Source organism: Pseudorasbora parva, chromosome 16 (assembly GCF_024679245.1).
Source record: "Pseudorasbora parva isolate DD20220531a chromosome 16, ASM2467924v1, whole genome shotgun sequence".
Taxonomy (NCBI): domain Eukaryota; kingdom Metazoa; phylum Chordata; class Actinopteri; order Cypriniformes; family Gobionidae; genus Pseudorasbora; species Pseudorasbora parva.
This window is the reverse complement of record NC_090187.1, coordinates 5622746-5639517: the sequence shown is the minus strand read 5'-3', so window position 1 is coordinate 5639517 and position 16772 is coordinate 5622746. Positions and strand designations below refer to the sequence as shown.

Sequence of the window (16772 nt, the reverse complement as noted above, 5' to 3'; positions counted from 1 at the left end):
TGTTCGTGAGACGGATGGCCTATATTTTTGTTCTTCAAAACTGTGAATTCTCGTCCTCTAGTTTTTGTTAATGTTTGCCTCATTCGCTTCAGGTTCCCTGTCTTATTCAGCCAACTTTCCAGTGTGTCCATTATTTTAAAGTGACTCGAGGTGCAAGCTTCTGTACGCGAAAGAGTTAACTGTATGCTCGCGCCAATTATGAAAATGGGTGGAGCTGTTTGGCTGAGAAGAACCCACATATAGTATTAAAGTGGTTGTCAAACTATTTTTTTAAATATTTTTTTTACTGAAGCCAGAGTAACATTATATTTCATGACAATTATTCACCCTGATCCTCTTACTTAGTAAATTGTTTTATTTAATTAACAGCATAAATTAACGGCAGTAGGCAACACATAGCTTATACTGCTATAATGTATACATTCTTTACTTTAGTGTTATAAATACTTAACAATTTTTCACAAAGGGAAGGTGCTTAATTTTCATGAAAATGTGCAATGACATAATGACCCTAAAATAGAAAATACATCTGAGATAATTATTTATCAGATTCAAAATCTCATGATTTCATATAGGTATATTAGAACAGGGCTTTTCAAACTTTTAGATTCCACAGACCCTTTAGCAAATAGTATTTTATTTGAAAATCTGCACACTTTATTATTCACTAATATGTCAAAAATGCTAAATCTGTCTTATAACAAATTTTAATAAAGTATGGTGAAATTCCATAAAAAATATGAACAGTTTACATCGCTGTATTATTACTGTGGGTCATTGCATAGCCTATATCTATCATAAACAGTTGTCAAATTTTAAATGTTTAGCTACCACGCACCCCAAAATGGATAATCATTTTTATTGTTGCAATAATGATTTTAGAAATGTCTAATTAGCTGTAGGTAAAAATTTGTGTTATTTTAATTTTAAAAGTGTTTGTTTTCCAGTAGATCAACAATCATCCGCTAAACCAAAGCATATCTTCATGTTATCACCATGAATGAAAATGAGAAGTAATGTAGAAAAAATTAAAATCCTTTATTATATCATGGCTATATTCATTTAAAAACAGGTGACAAATACGCGTTACGGTGTCAAGCCTTCATCAGGGTGTGAGTCACCTCTTAACTGTCCCCTCCCTTTTTGAGAATAGACATGAAACTGCATAAACTTAAATCACTATAATTTAATAATGCTTTGGAATATAGACCTAAGTTTGCTCATGTTTTAAAGAAGATACTTGGCAGATTCAAAAGATGGAAGTATTAAAAAGTTATGGAAGTTTAAATTTACTGTAAATTAAAAATATTGTACTAAATATAACACAAAGCCAAATGTCTGTTGTGTTCCAAATTTGAAGCACCAAAAATAGCCACCTGGTGTCATCCACATTTCATTGATTTGTTTTTAATGCGTTTTTCTGTAACAAATGACAGTTTCTGTCCAAATATCACTATGATATGTTTTATCAGGATTAGAAAAGATTTTGATAATAAAAAAGTGGTTTATTTATCAATAAATGTTGTAACATGAAACATGACACCACCGACTATTTAGAGTTTCCATGGTAACGCAACTTCCGATTTCAAAACGGTTTTCACAGGATGAATTTTGAGTCTGTAAGCTTTAGAATGATACCTATTTTATGAAAATTACTAAAATATATGATACTTGTAAACGGCGATCAAAAAAAGATCGCCAGGCTTTCCCACAGCAGGATGGAAACAGTTAAGGAGTTAAATACATCTGGTACCGGTAATCTATCTAAAGGTCACCCTGCCCAAAACAAAAACAAAAAAACCTTTCCAAGATAGTGAATTTCGGCCATTTCCACCACTGCCTTATTTACCAGGGTATTTTACCAGTGCCTCCAGAGGCCAACCGCTGAGTTAAACAGCTGTACAGGAACCGATTCATCCTCTAGAGGGCGATATCGGAACACTAATAATAACTCAACCGTCCTCTTCAGGTGAGTTACAGCAACGATCCCAGGTGCAGAGATGCAGGTGCTATATTACAAACTCACATCCCAAAAACATTTAAGGCCATTAAAAATAACCAACCTATTTAGTTTTCATGCAGTAAAAAAACGCCAGTAACGTTAGTTCTATTGAGTGATCGAGCAGCAACAACACGATTAACGGCTCCTCGCGTAATTGAGACGCGTCTTTCCTTACAGTCGAAGATCAAATGCATTTATAGGCTAGCAAGCAGCCAAAGAACCGTATAATAATTGTATAACTCGTCCTGTAGAGGGAGCGCAGTAGTGAATCGATAGGAGGGGCTATCTCACATCGGTCGACAGTTGTTTCCGAAGGACGGAGAAGAGGAAAAAGCAACAGTATCCATAGGGAGCCCAGAGGAGGCGGTTATGTACCATTCTTTCGCTTGATTTTGAAAGAAAACGCCGTCTATTATTCTGCAATTAGATTGATTGGTGTGACATACGACCGCTAGGATACTCCGCTATCGGGTTTTTTTTGTCGCTGACTGAAGAGTGAGCGCGGAGGTTGAGGGTGGACAGCGGTGGAAGCGGACGCCGCTGTGGGGCTGATGCGCTCGGCCTGTCCCTCAGCTGCGGCCCGCCATGGCGGAGACCAAGATCATCTACCACCTCGACGAGCAGGAGACTCCCTACCTCATCAAACTACCCATTCCCGCTGAAAGCGTCACCCTCGCTGACTTCAAAAATGTCCTCAATAAACCCAACTACAAATTTTTCTTCAAATCCATGGACGATGATTTCGGGTAAGGCACAATATGCATGTTAAAAGACAATAAAACCCTTGTTGTTCCTGTCAGTGAGTATCGTTACCTTAGAGACAGACCACTTTAACGGCTTTATTTTAGTGTCGTTATTTCCTATTTTCTCTGTCTATTAGTAAACCTCTCGTCGGGTTCTCTCACACAACCTCAGCTCGGATTTAATGTGTGTATTCGTATTGTTTCCAAGTCATTGTACACGGTGTATAGACAAACAGGTAATAAACCGTAGTCTCCAGCACAAAAGCGTTGTGGTCTTTATAGAGATCTGGGGTCAGTGTGAATGAGAGGAGGATTTAAGCTTTGCCGTTTAAAGTCTGCAATGGTTTTAGATGATTTGAAGGGAGAGACCTGCTTTAGTTCATTGACAGATCAGATGTGAACACAAATCATGACCGAGTGAGAGAATGCTTAACAGTGTTTATGTTTCATTTTAAATTAGTGACTTTCAATAACAATAACAAGATGTAATATGCTTGCACATGTAATTGCACTGTGACAATGTAATGTAAATTGATGGATCTGATTGATGCTTCCGCTGTCATGGAAGTATCAGTTCATTTTAATTGTGCTTTTAATGGAAAATTCTGTTGCAAATATAGCTATACATTTTTTCTTATGTTCAGCTCTAAAACATTTCATAAGCTAACTTATGGTAACTTTATTTTAGAGTTCAATGATGCATATTACTAGGATTTTGGCTGTTTATAAGTAATTATAAAGCACATATTAATGCCTTATTCTGCAAAAGCACAAAAGCTACCTTGCTAACTATTATAAGCAGTAAATTAGGAGTTTATTAAGGGAAGTTGTAATGAATGTGTTCCCCATACTAAAGTGTCACCCAACTTTTATACAGGCTATATATTCCAGTAAGTAATCGTAAATGAGTGGAAAAGACATAGTCATTAATTAGTCAAAGCTGTGAGAAACCTGACATCCACCTTTTGAGATAGAGATAGATAAACATTAACTCTGGCTCATAAGAACTGACCTTGTGCTTGAAATAACATAAAATCTTACCTTCAGTCTCTGTCATCTTCTACTGCTGGCACACTTTCTGATTTGCACATGATTTACAACACACTTTTAATCAGATCTACTTTACTCAATAAAACCGTTCCTGTATATTTGGCCTATCTCTTTACCCATTCAGAGTTCCCACAGTTATGGAATTAACAAAATCTCCCAAAAGTTATGGAAAAGTCATGAACATATCTCAAGTTATGTGCAGCTCAAAGAATATTTCAAAACCTAGAAATTGCTCTTAGTGAATGCACCTTTGAACAAATAAGTAAAAACAATCCATATACGCTAATAACTGATGTCTGGAAAACCTGTGAAATGGGTCATTATTTACATTGTTTCAATGCTAAATTTTGATGCAAAAATATCTGTTCTTTCGCCACCCCATAGTGGTGCAGCAGTCTTTCCAGCGTTTACGAGAGGTAAAGTGCACTTTAGTGCTGTTGCGCACCTCCCAACGCATGTGGCTGAGGTCTGGAATGCTGACTTGGAAACACGGATCCACTTGGGAATCATGCTCACTGATCCTATGAACAGATTTCCACAGTCACTGTTAAGCCACAAAGAACAGTGTCATGTTGCGAAATTCAAATCCATGCGATCTGCTTTTTGTTTGCTTTTCTTGGCATGCCAGAAGGTTTTCCTTTAGATGCCAAGCTACACAAACCTCTTCGCGTGCACAGAGGCCCGTCCACCACCTGCAAAACAGGACCATCCTAACACATTTTCTCTGTCCACGTTGCTTATTTGTATCAATGTACTGCCCAAACCAGCTCATCAAGGTGAACAGCCAGCCATTGTTCCATTCCCTCTGGCATAATCACTTCCAGACTCTACACTGCCATGCCATGATGCAAAACAGGCCCGCTTGATTCATGCCCATGTGATTCCAAATCAAAACATTATCTGAATTCATCTCAGTGACCTGGAACAACAGGCAAGCGAAAAGAAGATTAGGGACAAGTTGTGGTTAAAGCTTGTACATTACAGCTCATAGGATTAGGTTTTACCCAACTGATTGGCAGGTACGAATGGTTTTATTTATTTATCTTTGAAAAATCAGCTTATGAATCTCATGAGTCGCATATGAACATGAGAAGGCCATTTATATCACGGGATTTGACACCACATTATGATAGTTCACAGATTGCAGGGCATCATGATGTGATTACACTGCAGCTCAGCATCTGTAAATATTACTAAAGCAGAAGTCATGATAAATGAGGCCAAATACACAAACACTGCTTATCTAAACAGACCCAGTCTCACCAGCACCATGGCACATATTGGCTTTTTTGTGTGAGAAGAAATGCTAATAAATATCATGCAATACAGATTTAAGTACTTTGTTAGTAAGGTCAAGCTACTATAGCATCCACTTTCATGCCTTTCTGTAAATCGGATGACTACTGTCCTGACATTATGTCATCCGATTAATATTCATGAATTGTGCAGAAACCATTTTCCATCATAATTTTCACACAGAAATTGTACAAACAGTTACAAAGAAACACACTGAGTTAAACTACATTTTGAAATAGAAAAACTGAAATAGTATTTTGTAGAACATATTCCAATAATCATTGTTTTATTTACAACATTGAAAAATAATTTATTTAACAGTGAATATGTTTCAATTAAAGGGGCGGTGAAACACTCAGTTTCAGTCAATCTCATGTCAATCTTGAGTACCTATAGAGTAGTACTGCATCCTTCATATCTCTGAAAAGTCTTTAGTTTTATTATATTTATAAAAGAAATATAGGCTGTACCGAGTCTTTCCGGGAAAAAAAAGAGCGCCATGGAGGCGTATCGTGTGGGCGCGTTCAAATCGGTTCAAATGCAGCGCTGCCTTCCCGGAATGCTGTGCTGAAGCGTTGAAGTCGCTTGACGTCACCCATAGGAATAAAGTGGAGCGCGGCATGGACTATAACGAAAGAAGTGTTCACGGACGAGTGGATCTGCACCTGAGCGAGTGTTTATGGCCGTGCATTTCCTCTCTCGCTCTAGTCACGCGCGCGCACCCTACCGGGAGAAGAGCCCGTACGGCCCATACAAGGACCTTCCGCTCTGTCGACGTCAAGCGGACCCATACTCGAAAAAAACTCTCCGAAACTTGTGAGAAACCGGAAAGAGTATTTTTGACACAGAAATACTCCATTAAACGTCCAACATTAGTTTTTGAAACTTTGTCTATGTTTAGGATGGGAATCCAAGTCTTTAACAGTGTAAAAAGCTCAGTATGCATGAAACAGCATTTCACCCCCCCTTTAATAATAATTTGCATAATCTTAATAATAAAGACACTCATTTATGACTGTTGATTGTTCAAAAAAAAAGCTATGTATATAAATACTACTTCACTAGAAAACATAGGTATCATTTTAATAATAACAAGACATTTTGGTCACACTTTTAGATTAGGGTTCTAATTACAGCTTTTAAATAGTAAGTAAGGTAGACGTTAAGTTTAGGTATTGGGTGGATTAATGGATGTAGAATATGGTCAAGCAGAATAAGGCATTAATATGCTCTTTATCAGTGCTAATAAATAACAAGTGATAATAAATAACAAGTTAAAGTGCCCCTGTTATGCTATTTTAAAGTTTCCTAATTGTGTTTTGGATTTTCATTCAACAGGTTTACATAAATCAGAGGTCAAAAAACACTTTCATGTTCTCATAATCAGGGAACTACACTGCGACCAAAATGGTCGCATATGCGACCTTTTGAAATGCCATTGCGACCCGAATTTCTATGGGGTCGCAAATGTATCACTGATTATTTTTGTACCTACCTTATGTTTTAGGCAATATACTATGATTTACTATGAGCATTTATTAATACAGAAATGTGTATTTTAAGAAAACATTTTATAACGTGCTCTGAGCATTCAACACATCAAGTTGGCTTCAACCCCGCGACCCCCGCCCCCTCCCAAAATGTAGGCGAGGCGTACGTTGATTAAAAATAATATACCTCTCGTTAAGACACACACAGCAATCGCATATATATCTCAACATAGCCTAAATTACAATCTGTACGTGTTGAAATTAAGCGGACAATTGACTCATATTGTAAGAAGGGAAGTTCAAGTGTAACATTTTTACGGTCTATGAACAGAACCATCACTTGATGTCGATGCGACATGTCAAACGGAGCCTGTGAGTGGGAATGATGTGGCTGAGGGGATTCGTCAGGGAAAGCACACGCGGGAAAAACGAAACGGACATATGAATTTCGACACCAGTGGCTCGAAGAATAAGTTACCAGTGGTTAAGGTACCAAGACGGAGCAATGCACTGTATGTACTGTAAATTCTGTGGGCCATCAATTGCTTGCAGGACTGTCCAAATTTGTAACTGCGTCAAAACAATTCAAACACGAATCATTAAGGTTAGCCGCCACGTTTACATGCACACTTTTTTGTCATTCTAATTAAAATAATTATGATTGAAATATTCAGTGGACTGTTTACATGAGACGTTATCTAAACCGCTTCAGAACAGCTTTTTCTGCCGCTTCAGAAATGTCGACGCTTCTCTCCAGCAGCTGAATGTGTTCACGGATGCCATAGCAACTCTCAACAGCCACCAGGACTTACACGGTTTTATAAAAGCTATTTATTTGTTGTAAAGTGTAATAATCATCTCAGAAAAAATAAATTCTTCTGTCAGGCGCAGTTAAAGTAAAAAGTGCCTGGGACAAACGCTGTCAAGATGAGAGGATGTAGCCAGGCTATGTCTGTCATTATGCCAACATTATCTTCATACGTTCTTAAGAAATAAAAAGTTTACCCCTCAGAAAAATAAACTTTCCTCTCAACATTATAGCCTGCGTTTGAGCGCGGCGCGCAGTCAGTAGTGAAGGCGCGCGCTGTGTATCACGTCATATAAGGACGCACACTGAAAAGTAATCCGGTCAGGTCGTTTAACATGGTTACATTTTTCATGAAAAGGTTTATCCCACCCCTCTCAAACTGATTACAATTTCATTCGGTTTGGGCATTTTTATTCAGATTGAGGTGTGTATATGGAGCATTTTCATTTGGATTGGACTTTTAAACCGATTATAGTGCTCCATGTAAACGCACTGAAGCTTCACAATGATAGTATTTTTCTTATTATTTTATGGATTATATTTATTTTATTTTTCCTTAAGAGTTCAGGAGTCTGCCCATCTGTGCCCACCACAGCATGTTGAAATGCAAAAGAAATTCATTTTGCACTTTATTGTGTACTGTATTTTTTATTGCAATAAATCTATCCCAACCATTGTTAAAGAAAACAAGAAGGCATGTGGTTTAAAAGATGGCAAGTAAAAAAAAAAGCACATCGGTATGCAATACAGTTTCATTATTGTTATTATCCAGAGTGGCTTACTATAAATAATTTGTGCGACCAAATCATGTTTTGTGCCAGTAACTGAAAAAGTTAGTAGCGCAAGTGCCACCAGTGGAAAAGGTTAGTGTAGTTCCCTGATAATACACAATGCACATAATTACATTTTTTAAATATTCTCAAACGACCCGTCAGGTGACTTAGGTTGCTTTCACACTTGGTTCGATTGCCTGGACCGAACCCGAGTTCGATTGCCCCACCCCGCTCCCGCTGGACTGTGCTCATATTATATTATTTGGTTCCAAACCGGGGTTCGTTTGTGTCATCAAAGCAGCAGCTGTTTACCCGGTTGCTTAGTAACGACAGCCATTGTGAAGGCGGCAAAATGCATAGCAATGCTCCCGTCACTTTTATATTTTTATTTTTAAACCATTAGTTTTGTTACCAAAGCTTCAGTATGTAATGGCACTAGCGTCTATCCGCCGCTTATGTACTGCAAATGCTCTAGAGAACACCGAAGACGAACAGAGATGAGATCTACAGCTCTCTGCTTGCAGTATGTCAGTGAAGCTCGTCAGGTAAATGAGTGAAACACACACAAAACACACATTTTTATCAACTCATATGTCATTAATAGGTGTTCACTTCCGCGATTTAGTATGATTGCGTTCACATCAGCAGTGAACCGTACCGGAGTTCACATGAGGGAAGAACGCATTCATATTCATATCATCCAAACGAACCGAACTCTGACGTCAATCAAACCCAGGTGCGCACTAAAAGTGCTAGTGTGAAAGCACCTTCCCTCAGTCTCTTTAAATCCCTCCTTTCCATTAGCTACTCTGCTCTTATTGGCTAGATGGCCCAGTCTGTTGTGATTGGTCTACTGCTTACAAAGCATGGCAGAAGCTAAACACGCATTAGCATAACCAAACTTCAGCTCATGAGACTTCCTCATGCTGCGTTCACACCGCACGCGAATGACGCGAATAAATCGCGCTATTCGCGCGAAGTTGGACGCGTGAACAATTTGAATCCATTCGCTTCATTCGCGCGTGAAATTCGCTTAATTCGCGTGTGACATTCACTTCACAACAGACGCGAATTTGCGTCATGGGAGGGGGTTCTGTCAGGCAGCGGCAGTCGGCAGAAAGACTATCCGAGTTAAGGCTGCTCTCACCGGGGTTGATGAGCGCTGAGCTCCAATGATCGCCTGGGTCTCACACCTCCGAAAACACCAGATCAAATTTTCAAATAGGAGCTCTCTTAATAAATAAATCACATATTTGAGCTTTAAACAATTACATTCTCGCCTGAAAAACTATTAAAAGTACATTTAGTGACACAATACAGTAGTATTTTTAAATTATTCTGGCCTCGGGGTTCCCCAATGGGTTTCCCATCCGGCACTTCACCACGTGACAGCAGTAAGCAGGCTCCTCATTGGTTAACGCGGCGGGAATATCCGCCAAAGTTCAGATTTTTCAACTTGAGCGATTCGCGTGTTTCGCGTTCAAAACGCTCAATTCGCGTGATCATTGCCGCTTCATTCGCGCGAATCGCGCCATTCGCGCCGCCTCATTCGCGCGAATCGCGCCGCAGAATGCCTATTCGCGTCTCTGCATTGACTTAACATGTAATTCACTCGCGCGAATCGCGTCATTCGCGTGCGGTGTGAACGCAGCATCAGTCCTCAGAGATTGTACACACTGTAAACTTACAGTAACGATGACGTCGATTTTACATTATCAATCCGAGCGTGAGTCAGATGATGAAACATTGGAAGAACTAGTTATTCAATACGAACCTCTACTGCAAGGACGACTTGAGCAGGACGTTTCTCAGTGACACGCTACTTATTTTGCATATGTCAGCTGAGCACTAACGTGAATGAATGCTGTAACATTAAAGTTTGTATAACAAATCTTGCTCCATCCTTTATCTTGAATCAAAGCAGTAAGAATGACAGTCAATATGGATCAATTGACACAGTTTTAGGTAATAGTTGCCCACAGTTTGTAAACTATTTCAGTAAGACAGTAATAACATGAGTTAGCTGGAAATTTACACAATCTAAAACACAAAAATAGATACATCAATAATTATTCACACTTACAGGTTGTAATTCTGGTACTGACACATCTTTCAAGAGCAAGTGTTTTTTTTGAATAATTCGTAGGAATTTGCACGACCTCACTCGTACGTATTTGAGGAATTGATTTTTGCTAAATTGTACGTATTTGAGGAGTTGGTCAATTCTAAAGCAGAAGCCTTTACCTCAAACCTCAAACTCCACCCCTAAACCTACCCATCACTGCAGTATACTGTAGACCAGTGGTTTTCAAACCTGTCCTGGAGGCACCCCAGCCCTGCACATTTTGTGTCTCCCTCATTTTTCACACCTGATTCAACTCATCAGCTGGTTAGTAGAGACTGCAAGAACTAAATTGGGTGTTTCTGATAAGGAAAACATACAAAACGTGCAGTGTGGATGTGCCTCCAGGATTCGTGGTTGGAAACACTGTTTTAGACAAATCACACAAATTCATACGAGGTTGCTTGAATTCGTACGAATTAGCCACCTCATACAAATATGTACACATTGATAGTGAGATAGTGTTGGTAATACAAATGACTTGTTTAAACAATAACTTTATCGTGCACTTTCAACATTACAACTTTGCAGAACATTTACATTCACAAACAGCTATTTTGCACACTGCATGAAAGAGAATATTTGAAAAACCATAATAGGACTATAAAGTTCCAGAAATTTCATTAATATTAGAAAACGATATAAAATGGATTGCCTTGTATCAAGCATGGTTACTTGTTGTGTGACTGACTTCAACAGTAAAACTGTATCTTTTCAAGCGATTTCTTAACCCTCCTCCACATAAACACAAATATGCATGCACACTCATTATATCAGATCTCTACACGCTGACCTCATCCAATGGCGGGAATGTGGCGTTATGATGTAGCGATGACCACTGCAGATGTGTCATCAGTTTCAGTGAAGCGATCAGACTGTACTATACCATCAACTTGTTCTAATAAACAGAAGAATTCATAAAATAAGAATGCTTTGCTGATGAGAAGCTGCGAAGGGTGAGGAGAGATCTTGTATTTGATTAAAAGGGCCACTACGTTTTCATTCAGATAGAGTAAGAATAGATTTAGTGATGATAGTGCTTGTGCATTGTGTGTGTGCGTATGTTTGTGTGTTTGTGTCGGCCTCTCTCTTGGGTCTTTCTCATAACAGCTGCAGGGCCAGTAAGGCCATTAGCATCATGATCATCATTTTAGTACAAACACACACTGAGCACACACACCGATTTCTCTGACAGATGGAGGATCCTGCTACAGTAAAGCTGCTCAGTGGTGAAACAGTAATAAATGGAGATTTAGAGGGTTTCGAGTTTATTAGGTGGCATTGCCCATAAGGAAAGTAATTCACGCTTTCATTTTTATTTGAAACAAAATATGAAATTATTAGGTTTGCTTGCTTTCCCAAACAGTACTGTACATTCTCACATGCAGTTTTCGAGCTGATCATATTTTTGAATTTCATTATTATTATTTATAATTTAGACTTAAAGGAACAGTAGCAAGACAAAACATGTTGACTGACATAATTTAAAAAAATAAAATACAAGGGTGAGTAGGACCATATTCAACAGAATTACCCCATATTCATAAAACCTGTCATGACTGTTGACAATGAATTGTCCTGTAAATGATTGTGATTAATGATTGAACTGTTCTTCTGTACTTAGGATTGTATTTAATAAAAAAAGATCATAAAATAATATTTATATGATGTATTGTTTTGTAGACTGATTAAACCCACAAGCCCTAATCTCGTATGAAGTGCTTAAATGTAATTTATTTGCTCAGGGAAATTTAAACGGTACAATTATCGCGGTAATCTCAAATAATTGTGAATGGATCAGAAAACCACATTCAGATGCTTAATCAATAGTTGCGAGAGACCTAATATCACAGACATAGAAGAAAAAAAAAGTGCACGGAATCATTCGCCTTGTTTATTATCATGGAAGAAAAGACTGAAATGTTTTCTTGGTGCACAGAGAGGAAAATGATCCATAAATTGTAGAATTGTAAAGTTGATTGTGTTGATTTGATTTACAGAGATCATTTCTCAGGTCATATTGCTGATTTTCACTCTGTTGATTCTCATATAGCACAGCTGGTAAACTTGCGCACATACAGACTCGCTGTCAGCATACAGATACTGCATCTGCTTATTAAGTGTTTGCTTTGGAGATTTGTAGTCGACAGACTGTGTGTGCGAGATATCAAGAACAGGGTTTGTAATTTACACGTAACCACCTTTGATACAGATTTACAATTTACTTGGTGAATAAGAGAGTGTGAGCGGTCAGTCTGGCAAACGTAAGCAGCAGAGAGCACTTGCAGGCCGAATTGTTCTCTCTGATGGAAGTGATGTTTCTTTAAAGAAGACTGACCTACTTTCCCTGCTTTATTTTCCTGTCTTGTCCTCTCCCAAGTGCACTTGTGAGTACAGTTCTTCAAGTGATTTGGACAGTATTAGCATATTGTATGTGTGTGTGATTTCCACGTTTTCAGCATTGTGTGTATTTTGAGTCTCTGTGGGTTTGGTTGCATCACTGGCTCATTGTGTGGCGTTTTCAGGATTTGGACTGACTGACTGCCTCTCTAATGCAAAGGATAGAATAAACGAATGATGGATGAGCACTTTGGGAGTGCTTACATCCCTTTCTTTTCACTGTCATTTACTGCCCTCTTATAGTCTCTCTCTCCTCCTCCTCCTCCTCTTCTTCTGCTGTGGGAGTCCAGGCTTGTTTTCTGGACGAGATCTAATCAACTCGGGCTATGAAGAAGGAAGGTCTCTTCATTAGAGATTGGCTCTGCTCACAAATCAATGGGCCTGTCTACACACATGAGCCATCTGCACACACTGCCCCAGTTCCACTGGGCTAGCCTGTTGAAGGCTGTGTGTGTGCGCAAGTATTAGTGTACTTCTATAGCTAAAGTAGATGGAAGAGAGGTGGAGAAATATGTAAGAGACAAATGTTGGTATGATGGTGTTATGGTGCTTAACGAATGAAGAAGATCTTTGGCTGAACCAGCAGGAAACCCCCTTACAATTGTCACTATTCCTATTCCACTATTCCTGATTTCCTGTCAGTCAAACCGGGCTCATTGTCTCAACTCTCAAGAGATAGTTTAAATGTCAGGCAGATGAAGAGTTCACAGAATCTATCTGAAGAACCTTGCAAAGGTGTGGCCATCCATCATTAAATGTTTTTAGTAAATATTTAAATGTTTTTCAAATGTTTTTAAATGTTTTTGTTGTTCCCATAAAAAGGAGATATTTTGAAAAATGTTCATGCTGCTTTCTAATTTTTCCAAATGAAAGCATAACTCAGTTGATGTTAATTCTCTTTAACTACTATATGCTAACATTTCAATTAATTTGATACAAGTTCACCCAAAAATGTGATGTTTATTTGCTTACCCCCAGGGCATCCAAGATGTAGGTGTGTTTGTTTCTTCAGTAGAACACAAATTAGGATTTTTAACTCCAACCGTTGCTCGTATAATGCATGTCAATACGGTGTTTTCTATTTGAGTCACTAGAGTAAAAAACACACAGACATATGAATCCATATTAAACCCTGTGGCTCATGATGTCTTAAGAAAAGAAACGTTCGGTTTCTGCGAGAAACCCAACAGTATGTGTGTGTTTTTTTACCTCATATCAGACGAATCTCATGCAGTATTCCCAACGCCATTACTTCTGCTGGAGAAGGTCAAAACAACGGTGCGATCATGGATATGTGTACATAGATGCCTCATTCGACCGATCCACACAGGCACTAATGAGGCACTAACATCAAATTCTCATTTTTGGGTAAACTATCCCTTTAACCACCCTTAAACCTAACCAAACCTGTCCCTAACCTTACAGCAAGAGTTTTTTGCAATACACCTAACAATTACAATTTGACCTAAGTACTGTAAATAACATTAGTACAGTAGTACAGTAACAGTAGTTATAGGAGTCATTAACTCGATTTTTAAAAATTTAATTATGTTTCCTGAGCTGCACTTATAATGTTAATATGATTTTACATATAAATTGTCATAATTTAGAAATAAATGACTATTTTCCGTCCTGATTTTAGCGTCTGGTTTGAATGTTCTGTTTAAAGGGGTGTGTCTGCTGTGAGACTTCAGTGGGAACGCCCACTGCTGTGATTGGCTAGCATCTTTACATATGAAAAAAGTATTTCATGTGGAACCCTCTCAAAGACGTTTACTACGTTTTTTACTGTTACAGCTGCTGAAAAGTGTTGATTATTCCCATTGCAGGGATGAGCACTGAGCAGATGACAGTCTGTTGATTGCATAAATTCAGCGTGATTTGTAAATACAGTAAGAGATTTATTGTCTAGTGTAAGTGCGTCACTGTAACAGGAGTTTTGGCTCCCAGATAAACTTGCGCTGCGTGATAGACAGATTCAGCCATTATAAACAGAGCGTTCTTAGGACAAAAAATACTAGCGTTTTTCATTATGAATTTAAAGGGTTAGTTCACCCAAAAATGACTGTTGCTGAATCACCCAAAACATTCTGTCATTAATTACTTACCCTAATGTCGTTTGGCACCCGTAAGACCTCCGTTCATCTTCGGAACAGAAATGAAGATATTTTTGTTGAAATCCGATGGCTTAGACAGGCCTTCATTGACACCAATGTCATTTCCTCTCTTAAGACCCATAAAGGCACTAAAGACGGCGTTACAGAGCCCATCTCACTACAGTGATTCTACAATCATTTTATGAAGCCACGAGAATCGTTTTTGTGCGCTATTCATTAATCATGATTCGGATTGCGTGTCAAACCGCCGAAATCACGTGACATTGGCGACCCGAATCATGAATCGATACGCTGATTCATAACTGTTTGAAACTATATAAGTTTCCATCACTATATAAGTCATTATTTAGTTTAGTTTTTTTGGCGCACAAAAACTATTCTCGTAACAGTAAAACTATTCTCTATAATTGGTGTCAATGAAGGCCTTTCTGAGCCAACGGATTTCAACAAAAATATCTTCATTTGTATTCCGAAAATAAACGGAGGAGGTCTTACAGTGTGTTCACGTGGGGCGTAGACGTTAACGCTTGACGGAGGGCACGGCTGAAGCTTGGTGCTGACGCGATCGTCATAGTGACAACAGCCAATCACATTAACTTACTTGCCGCTTGGACCACAACACAAAAAAGCGCCTTTTTTGACAGCTAGTCTGTGAGACGAAATGGATGCCGATTCGGTTGTATATGCGAATGCGATTGGCCGTGTAGTTGTTGTCAGTGCACTGCACAGGTGCTCGAAGCTGTTGGGTATATTCAATCCTAAAAAAGCGCCGACAGCGGCAAGAATATCACGTACTGGTCCAGGAGCTGCGTCTGGATGGTTCACGGAGCAGTAATGAATGCAATTGGCTAGCGCCTGCTCTAGGATATTTGCATAGGGTGATCTGATTGGATGACGCCTGCGATGGCGCTTGAAAAGTTGAGAAATCTTCAACTTCTGCCGCTTGCGCGACGAAACAGAGTGAAGCGACGTGACGGAACCCACAATTCAGTTCGGCAACGGATGATGTCACCCATTCAAAGTAAATGGGAAGCGTTGACGCGTACGCCCCGTGTGAATGCGGCATTATGGGTTTTGAACGACATTAGGTCAAGTAATTATTGACCGAATTTTCATTTTTGCATGAACTAACTGTCATTTTCGGTTTACAAATAAAATACGCTGCTCACAGTTTGCGGGTCCTTGCTGGTTCCAGAACGGTTGGCACAGCCTAAACTTAGAGCGAAAGTTTTTGGGCAAAGCCAGTATCGTATTGCGACCTGTTCTTAAAACCGTCGCTGGTTAAATGTACGGTACAAATACGCAAGTCAGCACTGACATGACTAGGAAGTTTGTTAAAATAAACGAAATCCATTTGAAACATCTTCGGCAGCTTATGCAAAGATGATGTTTTTCCACAGCCAGGAACAGCACAACGTCTGTGTGGCATTGCAATATTGTTATTATCACAATCTTATCTTAAACAGCTACTTTAGATCTACTCACTGCTCATCAACTGAACACCAGTGGGCACCTGGGCGAGGAGGACAACGATGTGGTGATGTAAAAATAGCCGTTGTTGTCTTGGTCCACAGGCAGACGTATACAAAATGATTGTGCCCCTATAACGTCACATGCTACCTCGGATCCAAACGAAACTGGGACCATATGTAAACTGACCATGGTCTATAAAGCAAAAATGTACCATAACAGTATCTATATGACTCATGAACCCACTGTGCAAGTTGTTGTTTGAATATAAAATTTTGGTCATAGCATTACCCCCACCCTCCGCATCTGCCTTCACTTTTTGATCTCATTTACATTCTTTTCCCACAAAGCTATCATATGGCTTCAGTACTTAAAGGGTCATGAAACCCCAAAACACTTTTTTTGAGATGTAAACAGATATGTATAGGCTGCACATCATTGAAAACACTAAGGGTACTCATTAATGGTATTCATATGTGAAAATAGTTATTTTTGCATTTT

At 38.9% G+C, this 16772-nt stretch overlaps 1 protein-coding gene across 8 annotated transcripts in view; it reads left to right on the top strand.

The window, feature by feature from the left end:
• The first annotated feature begins 2184 nt into the window (after positions 1-2184).
• LOC137043908 (segment polarity protein dishevelled homolog DVL-3) overlaps positions 2185-16772 on the top strand; it is a 74471-nt gene continuing 59883 nt past the window's right edge. The window contains exon 1 of one of the 8 annotated variants that reach the window (XM_067420435.1): positions 2185-2748. In XM_067420435.1, coding sequence (XP_067276536.1) covers positions 2588-2748 — 161 coding nt within the window. In that variant the 5' untranslated portion in view covers positions 2185-2587. The remainder of the gene's footprint in view (positions 2749-16772) is intronic. The other 7 variants (XM_067420433.1, XM_067420438.1, XM_067420439.1 and 4 more) reach the window with 7 other exon arrangements.